This window comes from Achroia grisella, unplaced genomic scaffold (genome assembly GCF_030625045.1).
Source record: "Achroia grisella isolate CSIRO2021 unplaced genomic scaffold, CSIRO_AGI_Agris_v1 utg546, whole genome shotgun sequence".
NCBI classification, from domain to species: domain Eukaryota; kingdom Metazoa; phylum Arthropoda; class Insecta; order Lepidoptera; family Pyralidae; genus Achroia; species Achroia grisella.
In genome coordinates, this window is record NW_026712931.1 from 4239145 (window position 1) to 4261218 (window position 22074).

At 32.2% G+C, this 22074-nt stretch overlaps 1 protein-coding gene across 1 annotated transcript; it reads right to left on the reverse strand.

The window, feature by feature from the left end:
* Positions 1-767: 767 nt before the first annotated feature.
* On the reverse strand, positions 768-18277 carry LOC131848125 (uncharacterized). Its single transcript, XM_059197886.1, has 9 exons — positions 17932-18277; positions 9643-9673; positions 8663-8898; positions 7096-7232; positions 6382-6514; positions 5745-5890; positions 4665-4873; positions 4268-4503; positions 768-3481 (listed from the first exon to the last, which is right to left on the reverse strand). Exons 1-9 carry the CDS (start codon positions 17977-17979, stop codon positions 3329-3331), a joined length of 1329 nt encoding a protein of 442 aa, XP_059053869.1. The 5' UTR covers positions 17980-18277; the 3' UTR covers positions 768-3328.
* Between the last annotated feature and the right edge of the window lie 3797 nt (positions 18278-22074).

Below are 22074 nucleotides of genomic sequence, written 5' to 3' on the forward strand. Positions count from 1 at the left end.
TAGTTTGTTAAATTATTATTAACTAAGCCAAAAATAGTATTCTTCAAATTAAAGAAATAGGCATCTATAACCACCTGTATAAAAATATCATTTTGAAGTTATTAATCCTACATTTTTTTGTAATTTAGAAATCTCTATCTACGACTCTACCTGACGGTATTCGACGAGTATTGGTATAAAAAAGGAAATAAAACAGCATGTGCAGCATGTACACTTTAATTATTAAAATAAAAATATCTTATTTTGTCTATTCATAAATAAATAGGCTAATCCTAATTTATATATTAGAATAAGTTGGTGCATGTTATACAATCAATTTTGCAGTATTTAGCGTTTTTTTTAATTAATTTAACATAGGTAGGTTAGATTCTTACTCAGACGTCAAATATGTCATGATAAAGTAAATTAGTAAGGGTCCAATATTGTAATTATTTCCGATAACAAAACCATTCAAACCTTGTAGATTGCAAACAAATTTAAATTGGCGCAAAATTTGTATATTTGTGGTCATATCACTCTCTCTGACATGACAAAATTAATAATAGCGCAGAAAAACAATATTAATAATATTATGAATGTAGGTGCTCATATCTTATCATGTTATTACTCTCTCTGAGATATCACCTATGTTCAGGTAAACAGGTTCCGTAGTTCAGGTTCAGTAGAAATTTAATAATAATGTATTAATTAGCTAAAATCCTTTTTTTATGTGGGTCTAAAATTTAATTGTATAAATGACTTTTTGCCTATTTTGCTCTCACAGCTGCTATACCTCTACCTAGACATTACTTTTTTAGTACCTACCAAATAACCTGCAAGCACTTTTTCATACCGTTTAATTTACCGTTGTATATAAAATGCACTTATCTAATTTGTCTACCTTAGCATTTGAACAATTATCTATGTCTTACTTAATTCTACTGCTATTAGAACTTACTTAATTTAAATGAACTATGGCTAAGTAGTGATTGATGGTCATGACTGAAAAAAATTAAAGTAATACTTACGTAAAATATACCTACTTGTTATTTTTCAGTCATAAGTTCAAGATTTAAGCATAATTTATTAACTAATTAGAACTATCTATGTACCTATTTAATAATTAAATCTACATCTCTAACGAGCAAGATGTACCTAGGTAGATAGCTAATAAAACGTAAATTGTGACAAAGGAAAGAATATAAACTCGATGTTCATTCCCATATTTATATCGTATATAAACCACTACTACTACTACACCCAGATGGGTACTAGTTTGTGAACCAATAAATTAAGGATTAAAATAATATCAGATTGTACTACATGTCAGAAGCTGATTGAACTATATATATCTGGTATTGATGTAGGTACCATAATTTTATACCTAATATTTTACTTTTTCCTAGTTTACGTACATAAGTAATGTCCATATTAAGTATGTAACAATATATAAAGAATTATAATATTATGTATATTTCTAGCGAAAAAATCGTACAATAAAAATTCGTATTAAGGATGAATCACAGGAAAACCCGTTACTGCTTACATTCAAGTTACGGTACCCACTTATACACAAAATAAATAAGAATTAGTTAGTACCTACATTCCGCGTGTTTGAATGAACCTGGTGTGAGCTGAAGTGTTGTCTTTAAGGATTGCGCTCACTTTCTTGTCTCATAATTTATATTTTAACTAGGTAATTATTTATTCAGTTGAATATATTAAAGTTTGAAAGATTTATTAATTTCCATAGGTCCATATCTATTACTTAAACCAGGGATGAGCAACGCGTGGCCCGCGGGTAGCATGCAGCCCGTAAACATGTTTATTCGGCCCGCCAAGTATTTCTAAAGTTAAATTTACTTTTTCGTCTTTCTCCCATCAATATATTGTTATAAAATTCATTATAATAAAATGATAGTACATACTAAACCGAAACATTTTTTTCTGACGATTTACTCACTTGTCGGCGACTTGTTCACACATGCAATACGTACGTGAGCCGCGTCTGCGCGTGTTTTTAATTTGCATTAAAATTTGTATGTGAAATCTTTACTACCATTATATTGTAATGTTTATTATAAATGAAATTTTGTAAACTATAATAAGTTACTTTATGTGTGGCTCGCCAATATATTTTAAAATTTAAATTGGCCCGTCGATGCAAAGGTTGCACACCCCTGACTTAAACCATTGAACTAGCTATCTACTTACGTAATGTAGACACTTAAAATGATTGATTTCTTATGTTATAAATAAATGCATTTATTACAAATGAAGTGCGAATAACTTCTTAGATATTTTCACCTTGTCTGTTTTCATATACTACTATCTAATTCTTTGTTCAAGGTGCTAAAGTTAGCACCTTCTCCTGGTCTTCACTAAAAACGATCGTGGTTAGAGCATAATGAATTTGCCACTATGACTTATTGACTTTATTCTCATCCTGTTTTGTCCCGCTAATGCATCGTCAGAGTACACCGTTAGCGCGAGTGAATTTACTATTCTATCATTATATGCAAAAAGTTATTGTACTGGCTTTATTGAACACATATGCCCCATGCCTCTGTTTATTGCGCGTTTTTTTTAGCATAATGTTTCTTACAAATCTACTTCAATCTGACAATAAGTATATAATACATATAAATGGGTATATTGTGTCACAGACTAAATAACTACCGAAGTCTGGCTATATTGCACTCAAAAGCAAGACAATTTAAACACGTGTTAGTCTTTGTTCCAAGATCTAGATCCTAGTCATTATTTTATATTATTGGTAATCTTGATGTTAAATACGTAAATTAAATTGAAAATATTGTTACACTATCGGCCACTACTCGTCTATTAGTTACGATGATACTTATTTTCAGATGTATGAATGTATTGTTTCAAAATGTTATTGTTTGTTTAACATCATATCTAATTGAAATATTAAACTTGGTAGTTGCAATTGAATTTGTACCTACGCAAATATTCCTGTATTTGCGTGAGTTGAATATCATTCTCGAAATTAGTTTTAGAATATCTTCCTGCTTTAACCTCACCAATATATTTTTGCTTGGAATATACTTTTTAAAGGATACACCAATAATTATTTACCAATAACGACGCGACCGGCAGTAGTGCTCGAACTAGATTAATCATGTTGCATTCGTAACAGTTTAGCTGTTTTTTTAATTAACTTATGAAGTACGTGAGCTTTCTGTGTAAATAGACTAAGTACTTATTAGGCATTCTGTGATACTGCTTAAATAATACTTTGTGCCGCAAACAAATGCTTTTTGCTAATTGAAGCAATAATGAGTTTGAATTAAGAAAATCTCTTATAATGTAGATTAAGAAATCTAGATCATTGTACGGTTGGTCGGCCAGCGTAGCCTGTGTCAGGCAGCGAATGGTGCGCTAACTCGCGCAGAATCTGTTCGAATCCTTTCCCGGTTGGTGCTTGGATGTTGTTGTTTTTGAGTATTGTTGCATTCAACTTGGTTGCTAAGTAGCACATCTGGAAATACACTATCATTATTTAGGGCCCTTTTTATTTCGTTATTTATCAGTTTTGAAATGTGGTATTGGAGAATTATGGAAAGAATTAGCTGGAAGATAAAATAAGAAATAAAGAAGTACTTAAAAGGTTTAAATAAAAGAGATAGATTGAAATTAATATTGAGAATAGGTGTGTAATAATGTCGGGGCACTTGATACGACATGACGAACTCATTAATAATATTATCGAAAGATAACTAGATGGAAAAAGAGGAAGGCGAACACTAAGATACAGCTATATCAAGCAAGTTAAGGAAAAAGATAGAGTAGTATCGTATCAACAACTAAAAAGATTGATAGAAGATCGTGGAAGGTGGCGAGAACCCCACCGAGCACAGTTCTTAAATTATGGATGAATAAATGAATTTTTGGTTTGAAAAAATATATTATATATGTTATACCCGTAGTTTTACTAGCTAATTTATTATAATACCTTTTTGTTTGTAGAGAATGTGATGACTCATCTAACAAAAATTGAAAACTCCGCGTTATTATAATATACATAATTATTATATAGTAATCACATATAGACTACATTATACAATTTTCAATTAATACAATCTTAGACTCTAGAGGCTCAACTGTTAGCATGAATAGTAATTAAAGATTATTTTCTTATGTACTGTCGGTAGTTCTTCTATTAGGTGGCGTGATAAAGTTCTAATGAATGACATGCCAATTTGTTATATAAATTATTGTATTGTAATACACTATGCATATAAATTGTATATGTAGGTTCACTTACCAATAAAGCTGACATAAAGAGTAATGCTCCCAGAACTACTGCAACCATCATTGAGGTGGCACACGTCGCCTCTAATGGCGTTCTGTGGAACAACTCTCCTGGCATTACAACTGTATATTCTAGGTTCTCCTTGAACCTTGTATACGGCGTTGTGCCATTGTTGGTGCTAAGAGCCGAGTTTGTAACGTTGCGGTTTTCAATTACTTCAGGCAAAGACCTTCGTCGCCGCCCATGGCCTGCAGATGTTACCGATTAATAGGTTATTTTCATCTATTTTCTTTATTTGAAACGAAGTAATCAAATAGACCAATTATAATTTATTATGGTTTCTTGTAGACATGAATAAAAATCAATCTTAGTATGGTTTAGATATAAGAGATTAGGAGAATGTAGATACCTGAGGGTTCAAATAAGTCAATGCAGTAATCAGGTTGACAATCGGCTGCATCCATGCAAGCTTTGATTTGTGAGTGTATCCAAAGAGTAGAACGTTCCTTCATAGAGGCCAGTAGAAATGCTTCAAAGTCTAAAAAGACCTCATTATGTCGTTCTCTGTATCTGGCTGGTTGGTGTGGGATAATTGATGCGAAGTCACGGTTACGGCACCTTTGTAAATAGTATATAAGAATGATTATTATAGTAACATTGTCATAATAGTTCCCTAATAAACACTGTAGTACTTACATTAGTTAGTTGATCTTAGGTACCTTTGCCTAAGTAGGAAAAAGTTCTTAAGAATGTAGGTACTTACATTGTCAGAGTACAAAACACTATACACATAAACAAATGCAATATAAAACGTGTAAGTTATATGAGAAGTATGTAAATTATGAATCTATTTATATTGTGAGGATCTTATAGAGTCATTGTTTCTTAATCCCACACCGAGAGTTCTAGATACGCAGAAGTTATCTTTGTATGCTTCAACGGTAAAGACGGACACTCTTTTATGTAGCACAGGGAGTAACGTGCTTTCAATAAGTACTTACATCTAATGATTACCGAGTTACCGCGGTCACCAAATAATTCATCATAAATGTACAGATAACACACAGTGCTGAATTTATGATTAGGTACTTTATATAAATACACATTTTGCTAATAGTCCCTTGCACGGGAATTCTATCCACTGCTTCTAGGATTCGTTTTGTTATCTACTCATTTGTTTCGTTTTTCCATATTAGTAGAATAGTAGTAAGTGTAGTAAGGGAATAGTAACACATGTAGTTTTGGTAAAGGTGAGAATTACATTTTTTATTTGTACCTATTATACAATCTTTTGACTTTCAGGATGGTTAGGTATACTTACCATTATCACTTAACCAAGAGTCACTATACATGCTAAATAAATATGCAATTTATTGTTAATTGAAGCGAATGTCAATTGTTAATTGAAGCGAATGTCAGCGTTGGATTCTGCCTACTCCAAAAGAGACCCGGCGTGAGTATATATAGATTCGTAGATAGATATAAATACCCGTCTTTCACGAGCAGTACGGCACCCGGTGCGTGTGGACGGTCGGGGTCCGGAGATACAGCCACTTCTAGCAACTTCAAATGACGCCATGCAGATTCAGCGCTAATGCGCGCGCGCAACTGCAGCTTTGTGCCGATCGGTACCGCCTGAGAATAATTAGAATTTAACTGCAGGCACCTTCGGCATTAGTTTTGATAGCTGGATTCCGGTTCAATTCAAAATTGTATTTTCTTTATAATAAAATATTGCAGTGGAATTAGTAAATAACGAGATGACTGCAAACAAGGATGAATGAAAGTGAATAGCAAATGATGATGATTGTAGTGAGATTATAGGGTATAGAGACATACCAATACTAGGCCTCAGGAATATAATGTCAAGCAGCAGGTAAATCGTTAGCTGTAATGAATGATAAATCTTAGTCTTCCCGAATGGCAACGCATGAGTACACAGGCGTTATGCGATAACATGACGTCCGTTGTGTTGATCATCTGTGAAGGCAACAGTCGTCATTTACCATCAGGTTAACTATTTGTCAGATTATTTGCCATTCCAGTCATACAAAAAAATCTTTTACTTTTAAAGCTACATATCTAAGGGGCCATTTAATCGAAACAAATGAACGTACAGCAGTTACCTGATCGACAGGTAAGTCGACGGAGTGGTTGGTGTGGCGGGACACGGGCGGCGCTTCCTTGTACAGAGCCACTTCGTACTCAAGTCGGCCTGGTGTCTCTTCAACAACTCCAGACACGCGAGCTCCGTGTGGACTGCAAATGTACACTAAATATTAACATAATAATGATAATATAACAATATATTTCCGTAAAAACAATTCACAATGCGCCATATAGTCCTCAGTAAAATAGAGGTTGTATTATGGGTACTAGACGACTGATACAAATACATACATAGTTTTTTTTTATAAATACATGCACATATATGTAGAAAACACGCAGACTTATACAAAAAAATATGCTCATGAATACAAGTGTTTGTGCCGTGAGAGGAATAGAATTCGCGAGTACTCGCTACCATCGGAAGTATGGCGGAGTGTTAAACCTCTAGATTACCGAGGCCATAATAAAATACATATATATATATATATATATATATGTATGTATATATAAGAATTAAAATACTAGAAAACTCACAAAATATTAAAAATTCGTGGTTCGTGGATATTAAAAAAACAGATGAAGTCGTGGTTCTGCTCATTTATGGAAATAAATTCATTTAATAACTATGTATACTATTCATTAATTTACATTTATATAATATATACTCATATGGATGCAATGTTTATGTCTGTATCATAATGCTCTACATATAAACCTGTCACAATACTTACAAACTGCCGGCGAAACCCGCGGCCTTGTTTTCTATAATGGTGGGTTCAGGGGGCTTGCACATGATGATCAATTCTTGGTCAGACTGCATCACCACGCCCGGAAACTGTGGGAACCACACGCGGACATGGACGAATCCCTATCAGCAAAGCATAAGAAGAAATGTGTTATTACTTTCTGAAAAAATATATTAATATTTTAAGATAAGCTGTTGTAAAAAGACTAGGTATATATTTAATATCTATTAGAAAAAGAGCAATTTGGAAGTAACAGCCACTGCTAGTCTTTACTAGATAAAATAATAGTTGTGAATTTTTGCGAATAACTTTTGTTGGTTGTGTCGATTTTTAAATTTATTGTTAATTTTTAACTTTTCTACGTCTTCTATAGTAGCATCCCACATACTTATGCTAGTCGTAGATTAAATTAAGCTGAGTAATAATTATATAATTCAGCAGTCTTTGACATGTTTGGGTTTGAATTGATGGTAGTGGATTTACAGCGTACCAAAGCAAAAAATCTTAGTGCATTGCATGCATCCATTTTCAAAGTAATGCAATACTTTGAAAATGGATGTGAAATGCGCCATAATGTCCAGTAAATCATTGCTATTTCAATTCAACACATAATATTCTATTGCGGCATATATTAAATTAACGATCTTATTATTAATCATTCAGAGGGTGTAAAATATTTAATTTAATCGTATTTACAAGTTTAATAGATTACTCATTCCGTTATCATCTAAACAAATTACTTGCAGTAAACTGCATTTGCTTGATCTCAGGATACCGTATATGAATACAAACAAGTGTTTTAGTTTCTCTTTACCTCAATACTAAGTATAATGTTCAGTGTACCGCTCTCGGCGGTTGCTATTTAATGATATATTTATAGATGTATTATAGGCAACTTGTTGTGTAGGCCACTATACATCTCGTACTGTTAGTACATAACGGAATGCGTTATTATCTACCGATGACAAAACATCTGGTATGCCACGATTCACACTTGACGAAACAGAATCACAGCTGCGGAAACAATAGCTACCATCATTATCACACGGTGAGCTGGCAATTAACTACGAAATTTTTGATGGAAGTAATGGAATTCTTTGTTAAATGGTGTATGGTATCAGGTATATATTTATTACAGCCTATTTAACCTACTTACAGTACAGTATAGTAATACTTCTTCTTTTGTGAGTACTAGAAATATAAAAAACATTACAAGTTAATTGCAACTTCGAACGCTTTGAAAGTATTACATACATGGTGCTTAGTTATATTACCTACAGATGGGTCCTGACTTAAATTCTTATATAATAAATAAGTATATATTTAAAACTATTTTTTTGTTATAGAAACATAAATTAAACGACACTCATACACACGCTAATATTTTCCACGAGGTTAATTAACTACTCTAAATTCGTTTGTAAATATTAAATTTTCGATTATTCGTGGCAAAATAGAAAATCGATATTAATAATATCCAGAGAAATAAATAAATATCGAATAAGCAAATAACACAAAAGTAATTGAATTAGTAGCTATATTTAGTACTCACATTACGTTTTAGTACTCCGCATCTCGTGAAGTCAGTAATCTTAAGCCTATATAGTAATCCCGTGGGATCTTCAGATTCGGGTCTGATCTGACAGACGGAGTCGACTACCGGATCGGTGGCGCGGTCATCAGCGAATAACGGTGCTCCCCGGAATCCTTCTGGTTTTCGAAGCAACGCTGACACCGAGTCCCGAAGACCAGATCCTGTACTTGCAAATGTGCACTGGATGTCCGTAACTGAAATACAAATGTGTTTTCATTAACACATGCACTTTAATTTTTTATATGTAACAGAAAGGTGCCGTGATGGTAAGTTACAACCGCCCCATATAGTACATTAAGGTGCGAAATTTCATACTATAGTGTTATAATGCAAGCAAATTGTATACTGAGTAGCAAATATATGTACATTCGGACATACATATATACATTATTACTTTAATGTTCATACCAGGGTACGAGTAAGTATAGTAATATTGTATTCTACATAGGTTAACTTTAGTATAGACTGTCGTCTGTATGGAAACCTCTATCAAACTTCAAAGCGAAGCCGCTTGCTTTACACGCTGTTTTGATTGAGTGGTATATATGGCAGAGAAGTTATGGATAATGATGGACATCTTAGCCCTCTGGAATGACAACGCAGGAGGGGTACCATCATCGTAGCCATGACGACGTGATATCTCCGTAGTACTGCTCTTGCATTTAGTTGATGTTTGTCACTTACCACTGCGTTTGCGTGCAGCTTGTTCGCTTCATCTTGTATTATATATAAAAAACATCTTATTATATAGTAAACTCTGTTGCAAAAAAAGGATGTTAATAATTACAACTAAAGATAACAGACTGACGGATCTCAATAATAATTGAAACAACAGTTACAATATAGAGGTCGCATCTTAAATTGACTATATCATAGCTAATATATGTATATATATTTTATTGTTTAATTGATAGTACTTGTACAGTTCTGGTACTTACCATCGTAATCTTGTCCGAATGTAGTTCGTATCTGTAACAATAAGCATTGAATAGATTGAAGGAAGGAATACGGTATCTAATTAAACACTTAAAGTAATTAATTCCACTGTTTGAATGTAGTATTGTTATTTATGTTGAGATTCTTGCACAATAGTTTGAGATGATGGGAATTTAGTGTTCATATGAAGCCGATCATGTTACTGTATATAAAATAGAAGTCAAAGATATTTCACATATTGAATCGTTTTGAATGCATGCAAATAATAGTACGAACTTATTTATGTAGATACTGGAATGGTAAACAAGGTCACGACCCATCTGATGGTAAGTGATAACCATCGGCTAAATACATAAACAGCACTACGAACATTATCACATGAAATTCGCGATATCACTTGTGCGTTGCTATTCCATAGGACTAAGATGTCATCCAGTAATTTCGCGGCCTAGTCGCATTCTGCACCGAAACAGATTATGAGCATTTGCTTGGCGGCTGAAATAGACCGAGGATCCAGGCAGCTGATTTTTTTAAGTCTACCTCTGGTGTATGGTCTTTAGTACTGATATATGAATATCTACTAAAAGTACAGAGCTAATTGATTAGAAACATGACTACAGTACGAAAACCAAAATTTACCGAATCTTTTATTTACAAAAGACGGAAAAAAAAATACTGTACACCAAGAATACTATAGATCCTAATGGTATAAAATCTTAACTGTAACACTGAGAGATCCATGCATGGTAGGGGGGTAATGGGTTGTCATGGTGATTGGTAAGAACTATCTCGATTAAATCAGCGTCAAATTAATACAAACAATCAAGTCGAAAGTCAATACCAAGTCGGGCTCGTACACTATGAGGGTTTCTAACATATAATTTTATTTAGATATTAATCATAGTTAATACAACTATAATTACTTAATAGATAACTAGCTGTTACCCGCGACTTCGTCTGCGTAACACTTTTGAGATTTATCATTATATATTTCACCCAATATAATTAATATCTTTTTAAAATATATAGACTATGATTTATTCTAATGTATTAGCTGATATTAGTATGAAGTTTCATTATAATTCGTTTAATAGTTTTTGCTTGAAAGCGTAACAATTATCATTCCATCCATACTCACAAGCTTTTTATAATATTAGTAAGATTATTTAAATGTGAGTGTAGTCATTATTTTAAATATAACACATAAAATAGATGATAGTGACATAAGAAAAATATTTAAACACAGTTTTTTATATATGGACTAGCCTTATGTATTCACTGTAATAATACTGTAGCAGGTTGTTGAATGACAAGCTATGAAAAGTGGGCCAAATGGTATGATTTACTTAACATCCCGTTGCAAATACCCGCAGTCGCCTACAGCTGCAATGACTCAAAGCATTTAGTTATCTGTCTCTACATTTGTATGTAGTCATGCCGACTCTTATATTTCATTAAACTATAGTTTCAAGTGTGATTCTAGATTTTTGGTATAACTACTATCCCTCATTTAACAGCCATTTTCAAAAGAAGTTGTTGACAACAGTTCTTGTCATGATGTTGATTCGAAGCAACTATTATCTACATGTATCGAAACTCACATTGTAGGTACTTGGTCATTATTTAATTATAATCTCTTTATTATATAGGTACTGAAATTTAATTGAAATATGTATTTTTTTAACCATCGTAAATGCAAGTAGGCAGTCTAAAAATTATGGAAGTACATACTTTAATCAAATCGAAATATCTTTATTCATGTTGGTCTATTAGACACTTATGAATGTAGTGGAGGTACTATTCGATATGAAATACATAAAATAATAAATACTCCTATTAAAGCGGAAGTTTTGGAATGATAACAGTAACTACTAGCGTAGTTAATACTTACTATTAAACGAATAGACTAAACAAGAATAATTCAATTAAAACTGGACGTTTTTTAATATTTATACAAATATAATGTGAAGTGATTGTGACTTGAAAATATAATACCTAACTAGTGATAGTATTTTAATGGAAATAGTTGTCGTAACTCATCAGATAATGTTTTGGTTTCTAGTAAAGTATACGTCTTAGAAGGTTTGTAAGTGAAGTACAATCGGCTTCATAAATATATTGAGCACAGAGTGGTCAGTAGATTGTCAGCCACAAAGTTTTTAGCATTTAATATTTTATTCTCTGGTTTGGTTCAATAAAAAGTTTGTAATTTAGTAAATAAAATAAAGTCAATAATATAATAACGAACTATATACATAACCTCATGTTACGTTACTACTTTATATACATATTACTAGCAGACCCAGCCACGCATTGTGGCTTACAGTTTCTTTATACATATATTAAAATAATTTGCAATAAAATACTATTGCGACTATAAATTGAGATGCGACTATATATCCTATCTTTAAAGTGGGATCGAATTGCACACAATGTGCAAATCAAATTTGTAATCGGTTCAGTAGAGTCCATCGCGGGCAAACATCGTGACACGTATTTTTATATAAATATAAAAGGAGATTCTTTCTAGTGTGTTAATTTAAATTTGAGTATATCTTTCGAGGAGATTGTTAATAACTGTGGCAATAATATAATTATATGGTTATTCTGATATATGTACATTATATATAAATAAAATATTGTATTTATATCCGGACCTAATTTCTTCGTAATATTGAAGCTGACGGTACCTGCGGTTACAAATGAAGCGAACCATACCACATCATTTGGTCCGTGAACGTGAGGTCGGCTAATGCTCTCGCGTTGAAAGTAAGTCGATTTTATAGTTTACCTCGTGTTACACTTCGGCAGATCGTATTATTGTAATAGTATACAGTACATTGCCGATTTAGTTTAGGAAGCTTCAACTGGCTTATAAATTAGACGGGTAAAAGAGAACGTATCCATCACAAAATGTCTCGATACAATCTATTTACGGTGAAAACATAAGGTTCGTTAAACAACAAAAAATATAGTGCGACTTAAGTGCATTAGGCGAAAAAAGTAGACAATTATAAACAAAATGCTAGACAAGAAAATGTGCATTTTTATATCCCCTTCTATATCCTTATATTTTATAACCCCTTCGTTTATAGGATTATTTATTTAATATTACAAATCTGTATAGAAATTCTTATATAAATATTTTGAAAGAAACCTATGTGACATTTGTTTCATAGAAATCAGCTATACTATCTATATTCTCTTCCAAATTGGAAAACTTGGTTGTATTTAATGAAATAAAATATCTTTTATGATAAAGATTTAAGGGTCAGAACTGATAGCAAATTTGCAGTTTTTTTTCTTCCTTTAACAAGAGGCTAGTAAATTTGCAGTGGTAAAATCTTGTCATTTCAAATTGACAGATTTGTAATTTTGTAGATACAAATTGAGGCCATTCATTTTCTTTACATTTTTTTACGATGCAATATGTAAATCTACGTATTATAACTTATACTGATTTAAATACTATCCTTAATTAACCAAATATTATTATACGCTTGCCTAAATATATGTATTGTCGGGATAAAAATAAAATAAAAGATCCCGTTTATATTTCTTCTTCCAATAATAATACTCTATTAGTTAAGATACATTTATAAGGAGTGTTGATGATACTGCTCTACAGTATCGTGTCTATACTTTTTTAAACGGAAACTCGAAACGAATAAACTATTAAATTTATTCGTAATTGCGTAATTCGCTTGTGACATATATAAACATAGTATTTTCATATATCAATATAATGAAGGTATTTTGTTTCTGTGATTTTAGTCGTGTCTTTATTAAGATGTAATATGAACGTGGCTTTAGGACCGAGGTCAAACGGCTGACCGTTGGCATCGCTTGTGCGGAAACAAAGATCGGATGTTGATAATCACTTTTACTGGACGCTTGTATGTAAATTTGTGCAGATAGATTAAACGGTTTCTTTTAAAACGGCGCAGTGTTCTGATTATTGGGCGTGAAAAAGTTACTTTTGTGAATAGAAAGAATGAAATTATTATTAATGTCTCGCGTTGATTTATTCACTCAGGAGTTAGAGACGTTTTTCCGTTTTCTAGAAAAACGTCTCACTCAGGAGGAGTGAATAAATCAATAATAATAATAAAAAAAGTTACTGTATTGTGGATTGTGAGCTCATTCAAGTAATAGTATTTCACTTTATTAATTTAATAAAAAGAATTTTTATCATTAGTCCACTGCTGGTACTCCCATTGCACGTCACTGGGTATCAAAAAGAACTATATAACATACAGCTAGAACCAGTAATAATCAACTCAAGTTACTGCTGAGATATTCAGTTTGTGAACTGCTATCTAATTGTCTTATTTACAGTGTTACTTCCTTAATTTGTAGATAAGATGTGGTCGTTTATAGGATTGTCTCTCATGAAACTTGTTCCCAGGTGATTTTATATAATTGTGGCGGTTTCTTACTTAATTAGGCTTTTAATTCTTCACACTTACATGTAATTTAATTTAAACGCTAAGCTACTAAAATTATGATATTTCAAATAAAATGTATTTATATATTAAAGATCCCATTATATTATATATTTAAATATTAGAGATAAATTAGATAAATTTCTGTATACTAAAGGGGTTATTAAAATTTGTATCAAGGGTTTATTATCCACAGACTTCGTGCTCTTATTATGCTTATTACTTAAATTATTAAATTTTGAGTAAATCAATAAATCGATTTTGCCCAACCATACAACGATCTGTAATGAATGAGTATATAATCTTTATTACCATATAAAAACCTTTTTATGGATGTCAATATATTAATATAAAAGTAAAATAATATTAAATATTAACCAAAATTAAGTGTTAAGTCGGAATTGCATGATTAATTAAATTTATTTTAGGTTTTGAGTCAATATGTACTTGGTAGCTATCAGGTATAATTTACTATTTCGTGTAATTTACTATAATTTACTAGAGCCACCCTTCAATCTTCACTATCCTCAGTTTCAGCTCCGTCACTACCAACTTTCATCCTATCTATACTTATAAGTCTTGGTGGATTGTATATGATTGTAGATGATTGGATATGATATATGTGTATTTCATCTATTTTTAATGCTTCCAGAACAGTCACGAGGTTTTTCAATCCTCTTCCATTCTCATTACGATTTTATATGTATCTATTGTAATTTATCCTATTGTCGGTGAAATAATTGTCACATCTTGACTTTTAGATCACACAGACAAACATGATTTAACTAGACTGACAATTAATAATACGGTAAGTAAAGCTTTAGTACGAGTAGCTTAAAGATTTTATTTTTGTTATATATTAATTCATTACAGTTCGTTGTATGGTTTATAAGGGATTTGTTTCACTTTTTTTCAGAAAATATATTTTTTGGACCTCTATGAATAGCGCCGGGTGGTGCATGACCCATGCATGACATCGTATTTCTCCATAATGGTAACGGTATGTGTTACCATTGCGTAGGACTATGATGTCAAGTCCATAATTTCCTCAATAATTCCTCCATAAGTTCACTAAGTGAAATGAACTTTTGCTTGTTTTCAAATCAAGAATTCAGATTATGCACATTGAACATTTTCCGTTGCAATCTGTTGCTTGCACGCATATTATTGTTCTGTTACGTTCGACGCGGTAATTGATTATCGTACGTGGGGCATGCGAACTCTATCATAGGTACGAAGCGCATGACTTGGTTTTATAGCTTGGATGGGATGGATACATATAGACATTGCACTATACAGACTCTACAGAACGTAGAACAGGTACTGAATATTGGACTTGAAATGGCGAACATAATAAACGCAATAATTTTTAGTAAGGAAACGTTACGGAAAGTGAAATTAATTTTCCTGTTACTTGTACGTATGTTGAGATAATTACATATATTTTAACGCACGTTGAACATAATTACAATACTAGTGAGTATGAATTTAATATATCTTCAAATTAGATCACTAGTCTCAAGACATATACTGTTAAAATATTTTTGTTTTTCAAATTAATTTTGTTCTTATGTCACAAGATTTTGAAAATATAAAAGGATTGCATGTTAACTGGCCAGGTACTAAATATAGTAGATATGTTAATTTTTCAGTATAACTGCAGGAGTGAATGCAATCATATCACTCTACCCTCGCTTTGTTTTCTTCTTGTTGTCTTCATAATTCGCCTTAAATTATATATTTTTCCTCGCCTTATTCACTCTATAATATTTATAACAATCCGAACCTGCACGTTTCTTTAACCTATGTACTATATTCTCGATATAACCAGATTGAATAGTTAATAGGAATATTAAGAGATTTCAACTTGAAACTGTAATACGAGGACACAGTATAACAGATTCGTCAGATTTCTAACGTTTTTTAGATACTTAGCCCATTCATACGCAGGAAAGTATAGCGACAACTGCCCATTAAATTCAGCTCCGCTTTATAAAACTTTTTTTAGCCGTTTCACACAAATCTCAGAGCGTGAAATTTAATTTTATAAACGGTTCCAATCACGTGGTCACAATAACTAGTCCAGGTCAATCCGTGTATATTTACGGTACTACGAGATATACTATAATGGTCACTAGCTTAGTTGCTATTGTCATCCTTATAGCTATGGATTAAGGATAATTATAGAGTTATCAACGGTACAGATCTGTGTCACTCCATTTCTCTTAAATATGGTCCGTTGAAGAAAGTTAGAAAAGTGTTCAAATTTATTTCTTAGTGGTATGGACTGCCTTTTTTAACGATGATTAATAATTTAATGGTGATCTTGTCAGCACTTATGGTAGATATATTCTGGTGAAATATGAGTAAAGGACAAAGCTTTACATTAAAACCTGGTCACTGAGTTCAATATGATTAATTCTAACGTAATAGTAGACATCATAATATACCTTATTAATGCAAATGCCGAAGTTATAGTACTTATTTGCAATATTAAATTCACAAAAATGAAATAATGTCATGTACATTATTTAATTTGTGCATTAATGTTAGTCAGCTTACCTATACATTTACATCATAGTAAATTGATTGTCATTTTTTTAAATGTGCACTATTTATGCACTATATTTTGTCAAGTTTAAGAAGTGAATGTTCTAAGATCTTTCTATTAGGCGGCAGTAGATTTAGGATTGTCAATTGTTCTAGTTCATAATTCTCACATGGGTATTACCGAGATTAGACTTAGCATGAAATCATGAATGTTGCCTATGAAAACAACTACATCATAGTTTGTGTTCTATAAATGAATAATAGAAATGATTCGGATCAGTGCCCCGAAAAAACCCATAAAGTTTACCTCTGTAATATCAAAGTATAGATTAAGATATCTTGCTCTATTCGAATGCCAACTGCTCTATATTTAGTGAATGAATCGCCTAATTATGAATATAGGCATTTATGTTAGCCTGTCTTTAGGAAATCCTAGAAATCCTATACTATAAAAAAAATATTTGTTTAAAATTATTATGAAGCTGATAGTCATGTTCTATAGATTTGCTTTGTGATAGGAAAATAAGTATTTATTGGTAGGTACTTTAATTTCGTATACTTGAACTGTACGAAATTAAAGTACCTAAATATAGATCAAAAGTTTAATTACATTTAATTTAATTTAATTTGATTTATTTATTTCTCCTCACAAACATGATGGCAACAATACATGTAGTATTATTATTATTTATACTTAATTTGTTTACTTTTATTTACTGTATGTATGAAACTGTGTCGATTATCCATTTTAAAAAAAACCGGTGGTTTGTTAGTAAATTTACAGGATGTAATGCACATATGATATACTGTACTGTTTATGAGCTGTAGTGTATGCTTACCATCAGGCAGACTGTATACGTATAGATACGGTATATATGTGTACTTTGAGTACATTAATAAAAAATACATAAATTGGAGAGAAATTGTTAGCCTCTACCTATCTCTAGTAAAAGATAAGGTGTATTAATTTGATCTGAGTATTGTCCTTGACTTGTCATAATATATAAGTCCTCGATAATATTATCACTGTGAGCGATATATAAGAAGTTCGATTCTGGTCCTAACTGGTCCGTGTAACTTCGCCTGCGTCACCCTTCCCCCAGTTTTTGCCACATTTTTCACTGCAGCTTCGCCCCTATTGGTCATAGCGTGATGTTATATTAACCTATAGCCTTTCGAAGCCTTTAGCCTTAGAAAGAATTTTCTAAATATTTTCTGTAGCTCCTGAGATTATTCTCTACAACCTCACCATTTTATCTCTTTATAATAAGTATAGATTAGTAGTTAAGAACATACTAGTAAGAAAAGCACGAGAGTACAGGCGCAGACGCTGGCACTCGTCATGCTTGTGGTCTGCCACACTCGAGCGCGGAGCCAACCGTTAATATTATCTGCCCCGATTACGTTACTGACGCTACTACAAAAACTCCAACTATAATTCTGTTACTATGTTTACTATAGACTATATGTAATAAATCACTTCAATTCTTATATTCCAACACTGCCACAGTAAACAAAAGTTCGTACGAAATTAGCACCGGCACCACAAATGCGATTAGCTGTATTTCCCGCGCGTGTTACAATATGCATGTGCGACTGTCTTTGAACAGCAGCTAAAGCGGATCGCGTGGTGCGCCTGCGACGTCTTGGTACGGGACTGCGCGGTGGTGCGCTCGGCTTGCTCTGTTGATGATGGTGGAACAGTTAGCCACGGCCGGGGAGGGAACCACCTGTTCGCCTGTACCTTATCGTTCTCACGACACGATCACCGATCCGCCTCGCAATTCGGCAATCTCGTGATCTACATAGTTGATTGGCATCGGATTAGGACAGAATTGGGTTCTATCGTTCGTCGACGCGTTCATTACCGTGACATTCGCGTGGAGAAATTGCGGAGTTTGTGATTGAATGACAGATCGATGCAGCGCGGTAGTTGATACTCTGCGATCAAGTCATCAGTGTTGGCTGTGTGTGCTCCTATCTCTTCATCGACAACTACGGCCGTAGGAAATGATCGTATGATTAGATAGTTAAATAGCTTTATTTTTGACTGAAGTTATTGAGGCTATCGATATAATATAAATTGAAACCGCTGTAGAAAGCCAATCGAGTTCATATTAAATGACTATGTACCTATCATAACATTGTATAATTTTTGTACCGTTCTTTTTCATATATTGTTTTTGCTATTAAACTCTTATAAGAAAAATATATTGTAAAGGCTGATTTATAATTTTATTTTAAAAGTTTTGTTCACAGTATCAGATGCCTATATTTAAGAAATTGACATCTCTATTAAAATTCCTTATTTACTTAAATAATTGATAAGACAAGCACAAAAAAATATCTACTTATCATTAGATACTATTAGTATTTATTTATTTTATTTTTTTCCTTTTAGATCTTGCAATCAGTCACATGGACTATAAGCAGATGTGGTGTACCGTCTGTAACAGGTAGAGTGCTGCTCTCAGTAGAACAGCTCCTCGCTCTTAAAAAGTCAGTCCTGTCTGACTATCTTGGTCAAATATATCACGTCTTTTCTTTAAGTTGCCCAGCGAATTTATTTGGGTGCCTGTGTAGTCGTGATTTGTATTTGTTGCTGTAGTCATCAATTACATCCTTAACCATGGGGATATCAAGTAGTTTGTGGATCTCAGTTGTTTTTATAAACCATGGTGCATCCAAAAGTTGTTTCAATATATAGTTTTGAACTCGTTGTATTGTCATTATGTTGGAGTCACTAGCAGAGCCCCATAGTTGTATCCCATATGTCCAGATTGGCTTAAACATTGCCTTGTAAATCTGGACATATGGGATTAGTAATTTAGTTTTATATTATTCGGTGTAATAATAATAATAATCTCAGGACAATTCACACAGCGCCATCTAGACCCAAGTTAAGCTAAACTAAAGCTTGTGTTATGGGTACTAGATATCTGATACAAATACATAAATATTTTGTTTTCGTAAATGAATACATATTATACATAGAAAAAACCATACCGATACAAACAATCATACTAATGAATACAAATGTTTGTGCCGTGCGAGGAATCGAACCTGCGACCATCGGACGTAAAGCGGTGTGCTAGACCGCTAGACCCCGAGGTCGTCAAATCGTCGTCGTAATGTAACATAAAGTCTTCATTCTATTCGTTGTAGCTTAAGTAGTTTAAGTCTACCTGACTTAAACTACTTAGTATTAGGCCATATAAATGATAATTATTTGTATGTAATGTCCCGAAATACTAGTTTAAACCTACTTGAATACATTTTTATATTAAACTACGCATATTTCGCGTTTGTTTTATTATCCTTATAACACTCGTTTAATACAGAAAATTTGATTTGTACTTTGCCTGAAATAACTATTGTAAACACAACAGCTAATAGAGTCAAGCTGGCAGGTGGCTTTCGCAGCTGACGATGCAACAGCGTTCAGCCGTAACAATACGATGATCTGCGGTCATGTCCTTTACATTTTTTACACAACAGCAACATTTGTCGGGGAATATTACGGATTTCTCAGTTAACTTTTGCGGATAAATGAAAATAATTTGCTTTCGTTATATGCTTGCTTTATATTATGAACAAATCAATTAAGTACACTGAAAGAAATAAACAAGAACATTTAAAAGTACATGGCTATAAAAAGTATAAACAAAGAGATTCAATCTTCAGTAACATGTCTTTTAAAAAAATATTCGTAATTTTTTTTTCTATAACTGAATACCTAGACATACCCACTCACATACTATGATGTTTTATATTGTATGTGTTATATGGTATTGCAAGAATAATGTAATTTTATTATTATGTTTTTATAACTAATAATTTATTGGGAATCTTTTTAGTGTTACGATTGGTCTTGGTGCATATTTCAATAAACTACGTATATATAAGGTAATGGATTAGATTGTGCAATCTTGCCATAATAAGTCATGAAGAATAATAACAAAATTAAAAGTAAAGACATTATGAAAAACAGGTGTTAGATAACGGTTCTATACTAAGTTAACACTAAGGTATCGTTGAAAAAAAAATCTATGCAATAATGAAGTAAAAAGTTGTACAAGATATTTCATTATAATTTAATATATAGTTATTAACGAATGTGACCTTTGTCTGTTGGTATGTAAAGGCACAGATAAGAGAAGTATATCTGGTATCTGCACAGTTTTGAGATGAATATTTCTGATAATAGCGGCAGTTTGCGTGCCAAATTTAACCTAATATTTTACCCAAAAGAGTCACGACTGATGTAAAAAATATTCCTAAAGTAACACATCATTTTAAAAATTGGCATCGTTTTAGAATTGCGCAAAAAGTGCAGCGATAGTTTCCCCATTCATAGCTAACAATGACTTATTCAATTTTGAAATGAACTAGAAAATTTAAACGACTATTTTACTATGTTTTACATGATATGCTCTATTTTCATGCAATGCCTAAAAGAAAGGAGCTCTCACTTGAATACTACATGTATTTATTTATATAACATCATTGCATACATATAATAAAAAAGTCCTTATGGTATTTTATATATTTTCTTTTAAATTTAAAACACACTACAAAGTTAACAGCGAATTCAGTAATGAGTGCTAGTTTACATATATTGAAAAATGTTACCCTGTTGCGATAGAATTTGAATTACATTTGCATAACAAAATTAAAGAAAGACAAACAACAAAACAAAATCAACAAAATCAAAGAATTATTCTTTGCATATTTAATTTATGGTAAAAGTGTTAATGACAGTCTATTAAGTTGTATCTTTTGCATTTTTAATATAATATAGATAAATTAATAGAAAGCTTTAAAAATAATATATTATATTGTATGAGCTAGTTACTATAACTTTACAACATTGGTGACGATAAAGAAAATAACTCTTCATTACAGTTCAGATGTTGGTTTAAAAAAATGTACCAACTAAAAATCCTTTAAAATAATGTAGTACCTAAAACTAATATAGTCAAATGTACCATTGAAAAGGAAGTATTATAAATCTCTCTAGTTCCAGACAATGTGAACATAATGACACGACTAGGGTCTGGTTGAGGACATGATGTCACGGAAGAGATTTTCTGTGATGACAGTTCTGCACAATTTTGTAGTCAAACGAGCTGCGCAAACACACACGACATATGTCAGTCTCTGGGAATTGTGTTTAAACAGGTTGTGTGACATGTACCTACCCCTAACGCGTAAATGCTTTCTGTTTGTATAGTACAGTAGAATAAAATATCTAAATTTATACAATACATACATAAATCTTATGTTTTAAAATAATACAGCGAATATAATGATGATATAATGAAATACGAATAAAGAATAATATTTATCACATCAGTTTTTGAGATTTGCTTTTAGATATCTATTGGTTATTATTTGTAACTACAGTATGATTCAGGATTCTAATATCTAATTATCATA

Excerpts from the sequence above, each read along its gene's own strand:
- LOC131848125 (XM_059197886.1), bottom strand. The coding sequence starts at position 17,979 with ATGACGAGTGCCAGCGTCTGCGCCTGTACTCTCGTGCTTTTCTTACTA. Across the intron at positions 8,899-9,642 it reads ATTCGGACAAGATTACGATG|TTACGGACATCCAGTGCACA; the intron begins GTAAGTACCAGA and ends TTTGTATTTCAG. Across the intron at positions 6,515-7,095 it reads GCGGGTTTCGCCGGCAGTTT|TCCACACGGAGCTCGCGTGT; the intron begins GTAAGTATTGTG and ends GTACATTTGCAG.